The sequence below is a fragment of the Petaurus breviceps genome, unplaced genomic scaffold, assembly GCF_028583685.1.
Source record: "Petaurus breviceps papuanus isolate PSGF00001 unplaced genomic scaffold, PetGlider_PUasm1.0 90740, whole genome shotgun sequence".
Classification (NCBI taxonomy): Eukaryota; Metazoa; Chordata; class Mammalia; order Diprotodontia; family Petauridae; genus Petaurus; species Petaurus breviceps.
In genome coordinates, this window is record NW_027187330.1 from 1,404,765 (window position 1) to 1,419,632 (window position 14,868).

At 42.1% G+C, this 14,868-nt stretch overlaps 1 protein-coding gene across 1 annotated transcript in view; it reads right to left on the reverse strand.

The window, feature by feature from the left end:
- PIK3AP1 (phosphoinositide-3-kinase adaptor protein 1) overlaps window positions 1-14,868 on the reverse strand; it is a 140,318-nt gene that overhangs the window by 49,807 nt on the left and 75,643 nt on the right. Inside the window, exons 3-8 of the mRNA XM_069067107.1 lie at window positions 14,574-14,725; window positions 13,386-13,530; window positions 10,248-10,390; window positions 9,991-10,123; window positions 7,282-7,478; window positions 3,359-3,548 (exon numbers count right to left, since the gene is read on the reverse strand). Coding sequence (XP_068923208.1) covers window positions 3,359-3,548; window positions 7,282-7,478; window positions 9,991-10,123; window positions 10,248-10,390; window positions 13,386-13,530; window positions 14,574-14,725 — 960 coding nt within the window. The remainder of the gene's footprint in view (window positions 1-3,358; window positions 3,549-7,281; window positions 7,479-9,990; window positions 10,124-10,247; window positions 10,391-13,385; window positions 13,531-14,573; window positions 14,726-14,868) is intronic.

Genomic DNA, 14,868 nt, shown 5'->3' on the forward strand with positions numbered 1-14,868 from the left:
TTTCATAAGTGTTTTTCAAGCTCTTGCTCTTGTGAAACAAAGCACCATGTCGGGCCCTGGGATCAGAGAGACAGAGGCCACACCATCCTTGCCTTCAAGGAATTACAATCAAAAAAGGGGGGGAAAGAAGGAATGTGTACACAGACAACCATGAAAGGAGAGAGAGCCATGATGAAAAGAAGATACTCTGAGCAAAATACAAGAAGAGATTTTATGAGGAAGAAATTGCTTTCAGCTGGTTGGTTGGCAGGGAGGGAGAACCAGGGAGGGTTTCATAGAGGAAAAAAACCTAGAAGCAAATGATGTCAACAGAGACTGAATGGAGGGGAGAGAGGAGGAAAGTATGAATAACCAAGTGGAGATAAGACCGGGCAGATAAGAAAGAGACATGAAGATTGTTCTACTTTGACTGAGGTATTGTAGGGAGTTTATATGAGATGAAGGGAACACTCGGAGAGAAGGATGTAGGGGCCTATGTATATCTGGCCTTCTGGCTTCACATAGGGTTGGTGTCCTTTGCCAAGTGGGAATGGACTATTTCGATTGCCTATAGTTGGTACTGACAGAGGCATACCCCAGAGTCAGGTCACTTTGCCCACTGTGACAATGATGGCTTTAATATAACCATTCAGGCAATGGCTATTTAGAATACCATCACAATAAAACTAAACACATTTCCTCCTCTTTTCCCTTCCCCCAAGAGCAGTTTCACCGAACAGCATGTTTTCTCAGGACCAGTTAATGATGTTAGGTGATGAATGACTGCAAATATTTGCTTGATGAATGAATGCCTCACTTCCCTATCCAGCAGAGAGCTTCATGTCCTAATGACTTTCAGGTTCTAGGAGTCTTTCCATTAGCATGGTGTGACTATTAACTAATGTGACTAGGTTTTTAAGGCAAACCCCAGAACTTATCAAAATGAATGTTCTCACCTTCAAAGTAGTTTTACCATGGAGGGGCGGCTAGGTGGTGAGGTGAATAGAGCTCCAGTCCTGGAGTCAGGAGGACCTGAACTCAAATCCAGCCTCAGACACTTAGCACAAAACTAGTTGTGTGACCTTGGGCAAGTCACTTAACCCCAATTGCCCTACCTTCTCCTCTCCAAAAAAAAAGTAGTTACCATGGGAGGTTATACAATTATTCTAGCAATAATGCTCTTCCTTAAAACATTTTTGGAACTCCCCTTTGGCAATTTTTCCTCCTATTTTCCCTGTTTCTGTCAAAGGCACTGGCACAATCCAGTCACCCATGTTTGTGTCTGTGGACTGGTCCTTAACTTCTCACATTTCCTTCATCCCACATGTGCCCATAAGTAGCCAAACCTTGTTGATTCTACCTCACCAACATCTCTCATTTGAGTCCCCTTCAGTAATACTCTTAAGGCCCTCATGTAGGCCCTGCCTCCAATCTCTCCTCTCACTGATCTCCCCTCCACACAGCTGCCATGTTGACATTCCCAATGGTTTATAAGAACTTCACCATCTGGTTCTAGTCTAGGCTCAAACCTTTCCAGGTTTGCTTGCACATTATTCCATTTCCTACATTGATCTTCCAGCCAAATTGGCTTACCTGCTATACCCATACAAGACATTCCATCTCGAGGCCTTTGCACAAAGTTTCTGACACACCTATAACCTTTCTCGCCTCTGCCTCAGAGAATCCTATGTTTCTTTTAGTCTCTGGCCTTGTCTTTAAAGAAATTTCTCTTTGTTTAAGGCCAGAAATAGAGCATTCAAAAGACAACACAGTGACGATTTGTAATAGTATAATTTGTGGTAAATGTTTGCTTTAGAAAGCATATGTTTTGGTGCTTTTTTTTAGAACAGTATAAGTATGCAGTTTTAATGGAGATATATTTTAAAATCTAAATAATGGTATAGAAATTAGTGGTTATGAATATGGACGTTGGGACAGGCATGCCACCGCCACCTGGTGGAGGCACATTTAAATGTCAACTGCTTTTTGTTTTGTTTGTTTTTTTCCTGTTTGGGGTTTTTCTTTTTTTCAGAGAGAAGTGAATAAATCCGTTTGGAAGCTGGATTTCCAGAATTAATTAAAGTCAGAATTATAAACTCTCCTAAAGTCCATAAGACTCTGATAGCTGAACTCAGAGACCATCTAGTTAAATTCCCCATTTGACAGAGGAAAACTTAGGATCCAGAGGTCAGGCACTTACTAGCCAAAGTTCCCGTGGCTGCCCAGAGCCAGGACCTAGAAGTGACAGCTTCATCCCCGGGGATGATGGGATAAGGAGAGCTGGTGGTAGTTTCCTATCGATAATTAATGCTTAAGGCTGGGTTATAAAGAAGCTTGCTTGTTCAGGAGCCAGTTGTTAAATTTCCCATGTGAGCATTTACAGCTCAGAAATCAGCACATGCTACAAATCAGGGCTCAACTTATCATTTGGTTGATTATCTGGACTTAAGAAAGTGGGAGCAAAAATGTTTTTTGTTGTTTGTTCAGTCATGCCTGACCCTTTGTGAACCCATTTGGGGTTTTCTTGTCAAAGATACTAAAGTGACTTGCCGTTTCCTTGTCCAGCTCATTTAACAGATAAAGAAACTGAGGCAAACAGGGTTAAGTGACTTGCCCAGGGTCACACAGTTAATAAGTGTCTGAGGTTGGATTTGAACTTGGGCCTTCCTGATTCCAGGCTGAGCACTGTATTCACTGCACCATCCAGTTGCCCTGAAAATGTTTATAATGCAGATTAAATTTAAAAGTGTATCATGAGTATATTTTTTCCCCAGAGAGCTAGTTGCTAAACATTTATCAGCATGCCCCTGGTTATAAACCCTAAGTTACAAACAATAATGATTTACACATAAGTTTTCAAAATGTTTTGCAGATGCTATTGGGTCAGACAATGGCATACCTATTTTGTCCAGGGAACTGTGTAGCTAAATCTTCAATTCTTGGGAGACTAGTGCCTGGGAGGAAGGGATATTTAGTCATGAGGGATCTGATGAAAATACTAAGATAACCTTTTTTGCATCATGGCCCTCTTTGGCTGTCTGATGTAGCCTAGGACCCCTTCTCTGTCCAAAGGACTGCATATGTAAAACAATGTCCAGTAAATCTGTTAAGAAGGCACTGGGTAAGGCAATCCTAACTTCCAGTCCCCTGCTGTCCACACAAATTGTGGCTAACAACCCAGAGGAAGTCAAGAGAAGAAATCTGCTCATCATAGCACATTCTTTACTTACTCAGCTCTTATGACTATAGAGCTTTATGTCAAACAGGATCTGGGCTTCTGTGGGGTGAGTAGCAGGGTTCTGCCCATCTCAAACACAGAGGAAATCCTCTTTCCAACAGAAAAACAGAAGTGGGATGGCCATCTCATTCTGCTACTTACAAAGATCCTCCGTGGATGCTGGGGAGAGAGCAGCCATGGACTCATACAGTTCCTCATCGCAGCCAGGATTGAGGGAGCATTTCATTAGCAAGTCTGTGGAAAGGTGGGCCATTGATTCATACACGGAATCATCTTCCTCCCCCTGCATTAACTCTTCCTTAATGTGACTCTTCAGCATGTCCACAGTTTCCTGAAAGAGACAATATCCATACTTAAGATGGAATGGTGCTCTGGGTAGGGCTGTGTGATGGTGGTCATGACTACTGGCTCTGTACAAAATGGGAAAGAAGTTATAAAATGGAAGAAATGTGATAGAACAAGGCGCTTAGAGATCCATCAGCCAACACTCAATAGGTAATACAGAGATGGGTTCAATTGTTCTCCAGGCTTTGGCTTTAATTCAACAATTCAATTCAATTCCATGGACATTTATTAATTGCCAACTGTACCATATTATGTGTTGTTATTATTGTTCATTTGTTTCAGTCGTATCTGACTATCCCTGACCCTATTTGGGGTTTCTTGGCAAAGATACTGGGGTGACGTGGCATTTTCATCTCCAGCTCATTCTACAAATGAGGAAACTGAGACAAACAGGGTTAAGGTATTTGCCCAGGGTCACACAACTATTAAGTGTCTGAGGCTGGATTTGAACTCAGGAAGATGAGTTTTTCTGACTCCAAGCCAAGCACTCTATTCACTAGGTCACCTAGCTGCTGGACCTGGAACATAGTAAACCCTTAATAAATGTTTATTGCTTGACCGACACGTATAAAAAGAATGTGTGTTCATATATGTGTAAAAATAAATGTTATATATGGAGGGAGAAGGATGGAATAGAGAAGGATTATTGAAAGGAGGAGCAGGAGAGAAAGAAACCCTCTAGGTTGTACCATCAAAGCCATTTGCTGCTTTATTACATGACAGAGAATCATCATGTCTAGGAGTAGGAAGGGATCTCCAGTCTAATCCATATACCAGTAATCCCCAACAAGGGGTCATCCATCCTCTGCTTGAAGAGCTCCAAGAGGGAGGAGGGACTCACTTCCTTTCTAGGTGGTCCATTGCCCTTTGGACAGAGCTAACTGCCTACTATATGATCTCATGGAGGTTTCTAATTGTTTTAGAGGTGCAGCATAGTATACTGGTTAGAGCACTGAACTTAAAGCCAGAAAGGTCTGGGTTCAGATCCTTCCTCAGAAACTTACATATACAACCCTGGGCAAGTCACTTAACCTCTATCAGTCTCAATTTCCTCATCTGTAAAATGGGACTATCAATGGCACCTATTTCTAAGAGTTGTTGTATAGATCAAATGAGATAATCATGGAATTATCAATCTTGAACTGGAAGGGAATTTTATATATTTTATATATGAGGAAACTGAGGTTAAGTGACTTGCCCAACGTCACATAGGTAGGAAGTATCAGAGGCAGGATTTGTACTCTATTCCTCTAATTCTAGAGTCACTGTTGCCTCCTTAGATAACACAGATAAAACTCTCTGCAAACTATAGTTTCATATAGATGTGAGTTATTATTACTTTAGTAATACTAGTAATTGGAGGAGTAGTAATCATAGTAGTGGTGGTAGTAATAGTAGTCACAGTAGTAACAATAGTATTGCTAATCATAGTAGTAGTAGTAGTTATAGTAGCAGTAATAGTAGTAGTAGTCATAGTTGTTGTTGTCATTGTCCTGTTGGTCAGTTTCATTTCCCTAACTGGATTAAGCTACTAGAGAGCTTAAACTTTTTTTTTTTTATTCCCCATAACACTTAACAATACTAGGAAAAAAGAAGGCACCCAATAAATACTTGGTGAATGCCTCATGCCTTCATGCCTCTTGGGAATTTACACCTTTAAAGCTCTGCACAGCTCCCCTTTGTAATCAGGTTTTGTAATTCATCATCTCATTTCAACATAAGCCTGCTAAAATTCCCACTTTCTTCAATAAGGATACTGAAAATGACTTACATTTATGGAGAACTTTAGAGAGGACCATGCACAATAAGCCCATAAGTAGGGCTAGTGTTATCCCCATTTTGCAGATGAAGAAACTGAGACTCAGGAAGGTTCAGTGACTTGCATGGGAACAACCAGTTGGCACATATCTGAACCAGGACTCAAACCCATTATTTTTAGCCAGAAAAACTGATGCTTTCCCACTATTGCACAGTGGCTAATTTGGGAATGACACTGACCCTGTTTGCAAGTATTTGGAGATGTGTAGTCAAACATTTGAAGTCAATGCACAGAATTTGGATTTGATATATTAGGAGACAAAGGACCCTTGCAAAATACCTAGGAAGGTAGAGGCAGAATATAGGCAAGGTGGTTTTTAAAGGCAGCCTTTAAGTTGTATTGGATGGAAGAGTCATTGGTCAGAAGAGAGGCTTCAGAGAGGGGACTGCAGCCATCCCAGAAAAATGACAAAAGACTAAGCCAAGGCTTTGACTGAGTTGAAGGAATTAAAGGGTCGAATTTAGATCCATTGTAAATTCAAACGACATCTTTAAAATTCATGCTTATGCAGAAATAAATGAAAGAAATGCATCTTACTAAAGAAACAGATTTGCGTATTTTTATGCTCATATATAAATTAGTGGAAGGCACCCAGGCAGCATATGTCTTCTCAGCCCTAGACTCATGATTTTATATATGTCAACATTCACAAAGACACACACACACACACACACGGAATCAGTTATCAGTGAGTTGGTCAATCAAACACCACCTATGTGCCCAGGCTCCGTCCTAAGCACTGGGGAGAAGGTAAATAAGGATGCCTGGCTAAGGAGAGGACTATCTGTGGGGGAGGGTAAGGGAACAGAAAGGCTTTGGGTACGTTGGTTCATGGTCTTGAAAGCACAGACCTTCTCTTCAGCTCGTCTCAAAAAGGTGCCCATCAGCGCCACACTTAGTGGTACATATTAGGGTATACAAAAGAAACCCGTAGGTGATGATGGTACTCAGAATAACGAGAGAGTTTTATACAGTGCTTTAAAGTTTGCAAGACTCTTTAAGTTCATTGTTTTACTTGGGTCTCCCAACAACTCAGAGAGAGCTGCTCTAATAGGAGACTAGGTGACCTCATGGACAGGGACCTGGACTTGAAGTCAGGAAGATTTGAGTTCAAATCCAGCCTCAGATATCTGCTGGCTGGTAACCCTGGGAAAGTCACCTGACCTCTCTGAATCTCAATTTCCTCATCTGCAAAATGGGTGATAATGGCAACATTTACCTCATAGGGCTGTTGTGAGAACCAAATGAGACAACATATGTGAAGCGGGTTGTAAACTTTGTTCAATAGTTTTTCAGTAATATCTGACTCTTCCTGACCCCTTTTGGGATTTTCTTGGCAAAGATACTGGAATGGTTTTGCCATTTCCTTCTCCAGCTCATTTTACAGATGAGGAAACTGAGGCAAACAGGGTTAAGTGACTCACCCAGGGTCACACAACTATGAAGTGTCTGAGACTGGATTTTAATTCAGGTCTTCCTGACTCTAGGTCTGATGCTCTATTCACTGCACCACCTAACTGCCTTTGCAAACCTTACAGCGACATATAAATACTAGCTGGTATTAAGTGAGGTAACAGCTCTGTATAAGTGCTTTTATTATTATCCCCATTTTATAGATTATCATTTGTAGTTCATTATTAATAGTTGTTTATTATCTCCATTTTATAGATGAAGAAACTGAGGCTCAGAGAAGATACCTTCTTGTTAAGTGACTTGCCCAGGGTCACACAGGAAGGCAGCATCAGAAACATATTTGGAACCTTGGTCTTTCTGATTCCTGTACCACTGCACTACCTACTATACCACACTGCTTTCCCACAGTTGTAAGGGAGCAAGCTTAGGAGCAAACTCTTTCCTTGGTACTTCTAAATCCCAAGCCCATGCCCTGCCCCAGCCTTACCACATATTCGTCAATGAACTGCCGCAGGTCTCTGTAGCCATGCTTTTCAGCAATGGTGTTGGGGTAGTGACCGTATTTGTTGGCCACACTATAGGCTTGCAGAGCTCCAGGGCAGGTCAGCAGCAGGGCCGTGAGGTTCTTCAATCCATACTTTGCAGCAAAATGAAGCAAGGTGGGCAGCTCCTCATCCCGCTGAGCTGAAGAAACATTGAAGAAAATAGCCTAAGAGATGATAAGAATGGTGCTGGACCCTCCTGTTAAATGTTGGAGGTGAGAGGCTGTTACCAACAGAGGAACACGGGAGGGATGCCCTTGATACTTGCTCATACTGTGGGGTCAGAGATGGCTCTTTGCAGTGAAGGCAGGGTCACTGCCCAGGAACTAATGTCTTTGGCTGGCAGGGGGGATAATGTTAACCTAAAAGGGACTGGCGTTCTAAAGAGATCTCGGGGCAGGGGTCTTGATCTGCAAGGGACCTTAGAGGTCATTCAGTCCAACCCCCTCACTTTGCAGAGGAGGAACGAAGATTTGAACTGAGATCTTATGATTCTGAGTTCAGCAATCTTTCCATAATACTATACTGTCTCCTAGAAATAATACAGTTATAGAGATCATTAGGAATAATATATTGTGTTATGAGCTGGAGATTTCAGAGTACTTCAGAACCATGATGTGTAGAGTGGTTAGATACCAGAAGTCACTCTCCCACTTTTTCTACCCTGTTGTATATTGTACATACAGTGTGATGCTGGGTATTTCATTTAAACTCCTAAAGCCCTAATTCCCTCATACTAAAACACAGGGATATCCTTCTCCCCAAAGGAACACCATTGGATTAAAAAGTCAATGTCCAGGGTGGCTAGGTGGTGCAGTGAATAGAGCACCGGCCCTGGAGTCAGGAGTATCTGAGTTCAAATCTAGCCTCAGACACTTAACACAAAAACTTGCCGTGTGACCTTGGGCAAGTCACATACCCCCAATTGCCCTCCAAAAAGCAAAAAAAAAAAAAAAAGTCAATGTCCATTAAGATATAGACCATATGGGGTAGTGGGGAAAGTCCTAGATTTAGAGGCATTGGAACTGACTTTGAATCCTGGATCTATCACTTGCCACACATGTAAGTCTAGGGTAAATAAAGCATGCCACCTCGCTGGCCCTCAGTTTCTTCACCTGCACAACGAGGGGCATGGACTATCAATTTAAGGTTCTACCAGCTCTGACTCCTATGACTGCTTGTATTTTCCTTATGGAAAGGACTTTACACTATTTAGCTTCTGAAAGTTAGTTTCCCCCAGTGGATCATAGCTTTAACCAAGTTGTACAAACCAAGTTGAACCTGGACTTTGGTGAAGAAATGGGAGTGAAGCTTGAAGACCAGTAGAGGCGAGAGGTAGGGAATGGATTAATTTGCCAACAAAAACAGATAATATATACGCAATGATTTCTGACTATGATTCCCTGAAAAGGGCCATATCTGGGATTCACAGTATAGATTATGACCATCATGGGTGAAGTTCCTGAAAACACCCCACATATTGCACACGATTATAACATGAACCCAGGGGTGTGTTGGAACCATCTCATACTGGATCATGAGAGCTGGTTGTTAAATTTTCAGAGTGAACATTTACACTTTGGAAATTAGCAAATGCTACACCTTGGGGCTTGATTTACTGTTTTGTTGAGTGTCTGGATTTGTGAATATGATGGGGAAAAATGCTGCTTAGGCAGATTAAACTCAAAAGTGTGCCCTGCATACATTTCTCCCCCAGGAAGCCAGTTGTTAAATGGTTACCAAGCACACCATTGTATGACCTCTATTAAGGAAAGAACACTGAACTAGCAATCAGGAGACTTGAACTCTAAGCTCATCTTCTTCATTACCCAGTTCTAGACCTCAGTTTTATCAACCGTAAAATAAGATAGTTGGATTAGATCTATAAGGAATGTTCTATATATTTTATGAGTTTACAAGATTTTATAGTAAAGGACAGGGACTAGATATGTGATTTCTTTTTTGTTTGTTTTTGAGGGGGGAAGGCAGGGCAATTAGGGTTAAGTGACTTGCCCAAGGTCACACAGCTAGTTAAGTGTCAAGTGTTTGAGGCTGAGATTTGAATTCAGGTCCTCCTGATTTCAGGGCCGGTGCTCTATTCACTGCACCACCTACATGCCCCTAGATATTGATTTCAATGGTATAGGGGACTCTTAATTGAAGAAATTCCTTCTACCAATGCAGGTTGAAACCTTTCCATTTTAGGGTCTTCAGGAGTTGCCTAGAGCATTAAAATTTCAGTCAGTGGCCTTGAGGCCACATGTAGCCACAAGCCTCAGGTTCCTTACTCCTGGGTTAAGTGCTTGCCTAGGGTTACATGGTTAAATATGAGTCAGAGATAGAATTTGAGATTTCGAGACCAGCTTTCTGTCCACTTATGCCACATTTTGTTTCATGAATCCATGATTCTAAGTTAAAAGACTAAGATGATAATAACAGGTAAAAATAATGATAAATAATATGTATATAGTGCTTACTACGTGCTAGGCAATGGGCTAAGCCATTGCAATTATCATCTCATTTGACCCTCACAACATCTCTGCTGTGGTTAACCCCATTCTACAGATGAGCACACTGATTCAGGATGGCCAATTCTAATCAGCAAGCCAGAGTCTGCATGGCCCTGGCTCCCTGGGGCTCATCTGTGTACTCACTGGTCATCATATCCTCTTCTTCCAACTGGTTGACCCCAAACAGATGCAGCCCGCTTGCAGGAATATTCTTCTTCAGAGACTCAGTTAGAAGCTTATCAAGGGTCTCGATGTTGTAGGGCACAATTTTAAACGCCTGAACACAAAAGTGAAGACAATAAGTCTGGAGGTCCCACTGACTTACCAAACAGGGAGCATGCTATTTACCCCTTAATCAGCTCCTCTACCCCTGAAAGCTTGACTTTCTCTAAGTAACATACCTGGCACATGAATTCCACGGGATTGGCTGCATTGGCCAGCAAGGTTCCAATTTCCTCCATGTCAGTATAATAGTGGACAGTGGCTTCACATACCATGAGGTCACCTGAATAGACCTTCAGAGAAACATCTCCTGAAGATAAGTCTGAGCAAAAAAGAAAGACACCAACAAAATGGGAATGATCTAAGTCAGAGCTAGCAGTTGGAATTCATGAGTTCAGAGGTCCACGTAAGCTTACTGTTGGGGTTTTAGAAATGAACTTGTGGAGGCAGCTAGGTGGTTCAGTGAATAGAGCACCAGCCCTGGAGTCAGGAGGACATAAGTTCAAATCCAACCTCAGACACTTACCACTTACTAGCTGTGTGAACTTGGGCAAGTCACTTAACCCCTATTGCCCTGCCTTCCCCCCTCCAAAAAGACAAAAAAATAAGGGGCAGCCAGTTGGCTCAGCAAGTAAGAGCACCAGCCCCAGTGTCGGGATGACCTGGGGATCGAATCCAGGCTCAGATACTTAGTACCCACCCAGAAACACCTGGCCGTGTAACCTTGAGCAAGTTACTTAACCCCAATTGATTAAAAAAAAGAAAATTATTTTGGGGCGGCTATGTGGTACAGTGAATAGAGGACTGGCCCTGGAGTCACGAGGACCTGAGTTCAAATCCGGCCTCAGACACTTAACACAAAAACTAGCTGTGTGACCCTGGGCAAGTCACTTAACCCCAATTGCCCTCAAAAAAAAAAAAAAGAAAAGAAATGAACTTGTGGCTGGAAGGGAGAATTTGGGAGATGAGGGGAGTAGAGATAGGGAGAAGCTTTGCTCACATATTGGATAGTTCCTTGCTAGCTTTATTCTTGGGCTTGAAGACTCAGGAACTCACTGAGACTCAGATCTAAGTTACTAGTTAAAGATCATTAGGAATGAAAGTTAGGTTGCTAGGTTGCTGGATAGAAAAAGAAAAAAAAATCCCTAGATAATGAAGTTTTATCAGTGTGAATACTACCTCTTCTAACAGACCACAGCCCCTCCCTGCCTTAATAATATAATATCTGACATTCCTATTGCATGATAAGGTTGGAACCAAAGAAGGAAATAAGCATTTATTAAGCGCCTATTATGTACCAGGCACTACGCTAAGTACCTTCTAAATATCATCTCATATGGTCCTCATAACAACTCTGGGAAGTGGGTGATATTATTATCCCCATTTTACAGATAAGGAAACTGAGGCACTAGTTAAGTGACTTGCCATATAGATAGTATCTGAGGCTAGATTTGAACTCAGGTCTACCTGACTCCAGGACACTGGGCCTCCTAGGTGCATTTCATAAAGTGCTTTACATAACACTCTTTTCTGATCCTTTTAGCCACTATTAGGTAGTTATTTTATTATTATTATTCAAGTTTTACAGATGAGGAAGCTAAGGCCCAGAGAAGTGACATGACTTGCCCATGGTCCCATTGCTGGTGTCAGAGGCAGGTTTCGCATTCAGGTATTTCCTGACTCCAAGCCCAACAGGATAGCGCACCACTCCTCATGGCGTTCTTCCTAAATGGGTCTGTATGGGATGTGCCGATTCACTCTCCTTGCTGTTATCACCAATACCACGTGGGCTAATCCAAAGGATGGGACCAGCAATGTGCTAGAGCCATCTCACACCAGTTCGAGAGAGCTGACTGTTGACTAGACTTATGAAAGTGATAGCGAAAATGTGAATAATACAGGTTAAACTTAGAACTGCGTCATGTGCACCTCTCTCCCTGGAGAGCTGGTTGTTAAACATTTATCAGCACCCCACTAGATGGGATTCTAACACTACAAGCTGAGGTAACAGAGGGATTTTTAAAACCTATGAAGCTTTTCCTTCCCCCAACAGAGACAAGGTCATTTCTAAAGCTATTTCTTTAGGGACCTGAACTTCCTTTTCCTTTAACATACCAAGGTGCAGTAGAAGAAACCCAGGACTCGGAGTCTTATCGGGTACCTACTCCTTCTTTTCGGTCACTCTCTAAACCAGATCATTTAACCTTGTTAAGCCTCAGTTTCCTCCCATGCAAAATGGGGATAACAATGCCTGCCCTGAGAAGAAACAGAAAAAGTACTGGTCCTGGCATCAGGAAAACCCAGGTTTAAATTCCAGCTGATGCTTACCTGCAATATTTCTATGGACAAGTCATGTAAATTCACTGGACTTAGATTTACTCATTTATAAGGATGATACTATGGGTTTCCTTATAGGATTGTATATAAACCCTAAAGGGATCTAGAAACATGGCATCATGATTATTACCTCATTGGGTTGTTGTGAGGCTTAATCAGCTCTTTGGTTCATTTATTCATTTGTTTCCTGGTTTATTCATTAATGCAATAATTATTTATAAAATACATCCTCCATATTAAGAACTGTGCAGAGTGCCAGGGATACAACAATAAAAACAAAACAGTTCCTGCCCTCAAGGAGATTACCTTCTACTGGGGGAAGAGGGGAGGACTAATGTACACACACAATGTCCCAATGGTCTTAGTGCAACCGCACTTGGGGCCAAAGTGATATTCCTTAAAAAAAAAAAAAGAGCCCCCTCCCCCAAAATAAACAAAAAACATCTCTGGATATTCTCCTACTCCAGAAGGTCCCAGGATTCTCTATTTCCTCTAAAATAAAATACAAACTCATCTGTTCGGCATTTAAAACTCTTCACTGTCTCATCTGCACTTAGCACAGTCACACTAAGCTTTTTGGGATACTCTATATAAAATAGATTCTAAATAGATGCAAAATAAATACAGAGTAATAGAAAGAAGGGGTCTGGTCATGTGAGAAGTCCCAGAAAAGACCTTGTATAGGAGCTGATCCTTGAGCTGAGCTTGGGTGAACACCAGCAATTCTAAGAGGCAGAGGCAAAGAGGGAATGAGTGCATTCCAGACATGAGGGACAGCCTGTATAAAGGCAAAGACTGGAGATGGATTGTCTTGAATTGCAAACTGCTAAACAATGTTTACAGTGTGTCTAGCTCTTACTATCAATAACAATACTCAACCATCTAAAACATGAGCTGCTGAATTAAGGAAGGAGAAGAAAGTGAGGGGAATCCTGCTTCCTGAACATGAAAGTTGGCAGCATTAAAGAAGATCCACTTACCAGGGGCCTTTATAGAAACTGTGTATTCATTCTCTAGCTTGGCAACCACGCGTACTGAAGGGCAGTTATCAGGAGAGAATTCAGCTTCTGTCTTCACTTGGCTATCCAGCTTGCATTTCACAATAACATAAACTGTTGTGTGCACCTAAGGAGAAGACAAGTGAAAGTATTGTGTTTCCTTACCCATTTTGCAATTAGGAAGCTGTTCAGGGGATGCTTGGAAACTCAGTGCTGGTATTTCCACCTGGAGTTAGCCCCACGTCAAGCAACTCTCCTAGATTCTAGTCCTGATCACTGTTATTCACTGTGGGGAATCTGATTCTCACTTGGGAATTCATTTTCCTCTTCTATAATACCAGAAGACAATGATATCTCCTACAATATCCATACCCTAAGAGTGCTTAGGGGAGAACACCTTGCTTTCTGGGTCTTTCCATTTAAAATACCAAAATCTCACTGACTTCTTATTGCTAGGTAAGCAGCCCTGTTAGACTGTTAACATCTCACTGCCCAAATAAGGCAAGCTTTACAGATCTAGTCACAATTACTGCTTAACTTATTGTATATCTTTTCCCACAAAGTTCTCCCTTTGTCCCAGGGCCATGAGGAGGGTATGGCAAGCACAGATTTATACTGCTGGTAATGTGTCCTGTTCCTGATAAAAGTGGCTTCTAGATGGGTATCAGGACTGCAACCTTGCCCCTGGCATAGTCATATGTTATCTAATCAATAACAATCATCTAGTACACATTGTACACTAGGCACTAGGAACGTAATAAAGACAGACGAAAACATGGTCCCTGCCCCCAAGGAACTTACATGCTAATGGTGGAAACAACATACAAACAACTATGTACATTCTATCTATCCATCCATCTGTCCATCCATCCATCCATCTGTCTGTCTGTCTGTCTGTCTATCTATCTATCTACAGAGTAGAGATAACATAATCTCAGAAGAAAGGCTCTAACAGTGGAGGAGGCAGAAGGGAGGGAAAGAAATACCTCTGGCAGAAAGTAGGATTTGAGTTGGGTCTCAAAGGAAGTAAGGAGGTAGAAAAGAGAGGAAAGAGCATTCTGCTACCACCTTTCTCAAAGTCACATGGAATGAAGACTCTAGGAAGGGTTAGCTAAGGAGGAAAATGTGATTTCCTGAGACTCTTTCATCAGAGTGTAATAAGGCACCTACCCCACAACGAATTCGATCTGGCTGCACCACCATCAGGTTCCCCGGTGTGGTCTCCAGGGGCCAGTTCTTCTGAGTAGAGGAAATCTGCCTGGAGTAGAGAAGGGTCTTCTCGTCTTCGGCCTCAGTGTCTGTGATGGAGTCACAGCCAGAATCTGTGGGCAAAAGGAGAGTGGCTCATGAGAGGAGTAAGAGGAAGGAGAAACATAGCACTCATGTTCCCATTTGGTCGTTTCCCCACCCCACCCCTTTCTTCCCCATGAAAGTCCCAACATACTACCAAATGGGAAACCACTCA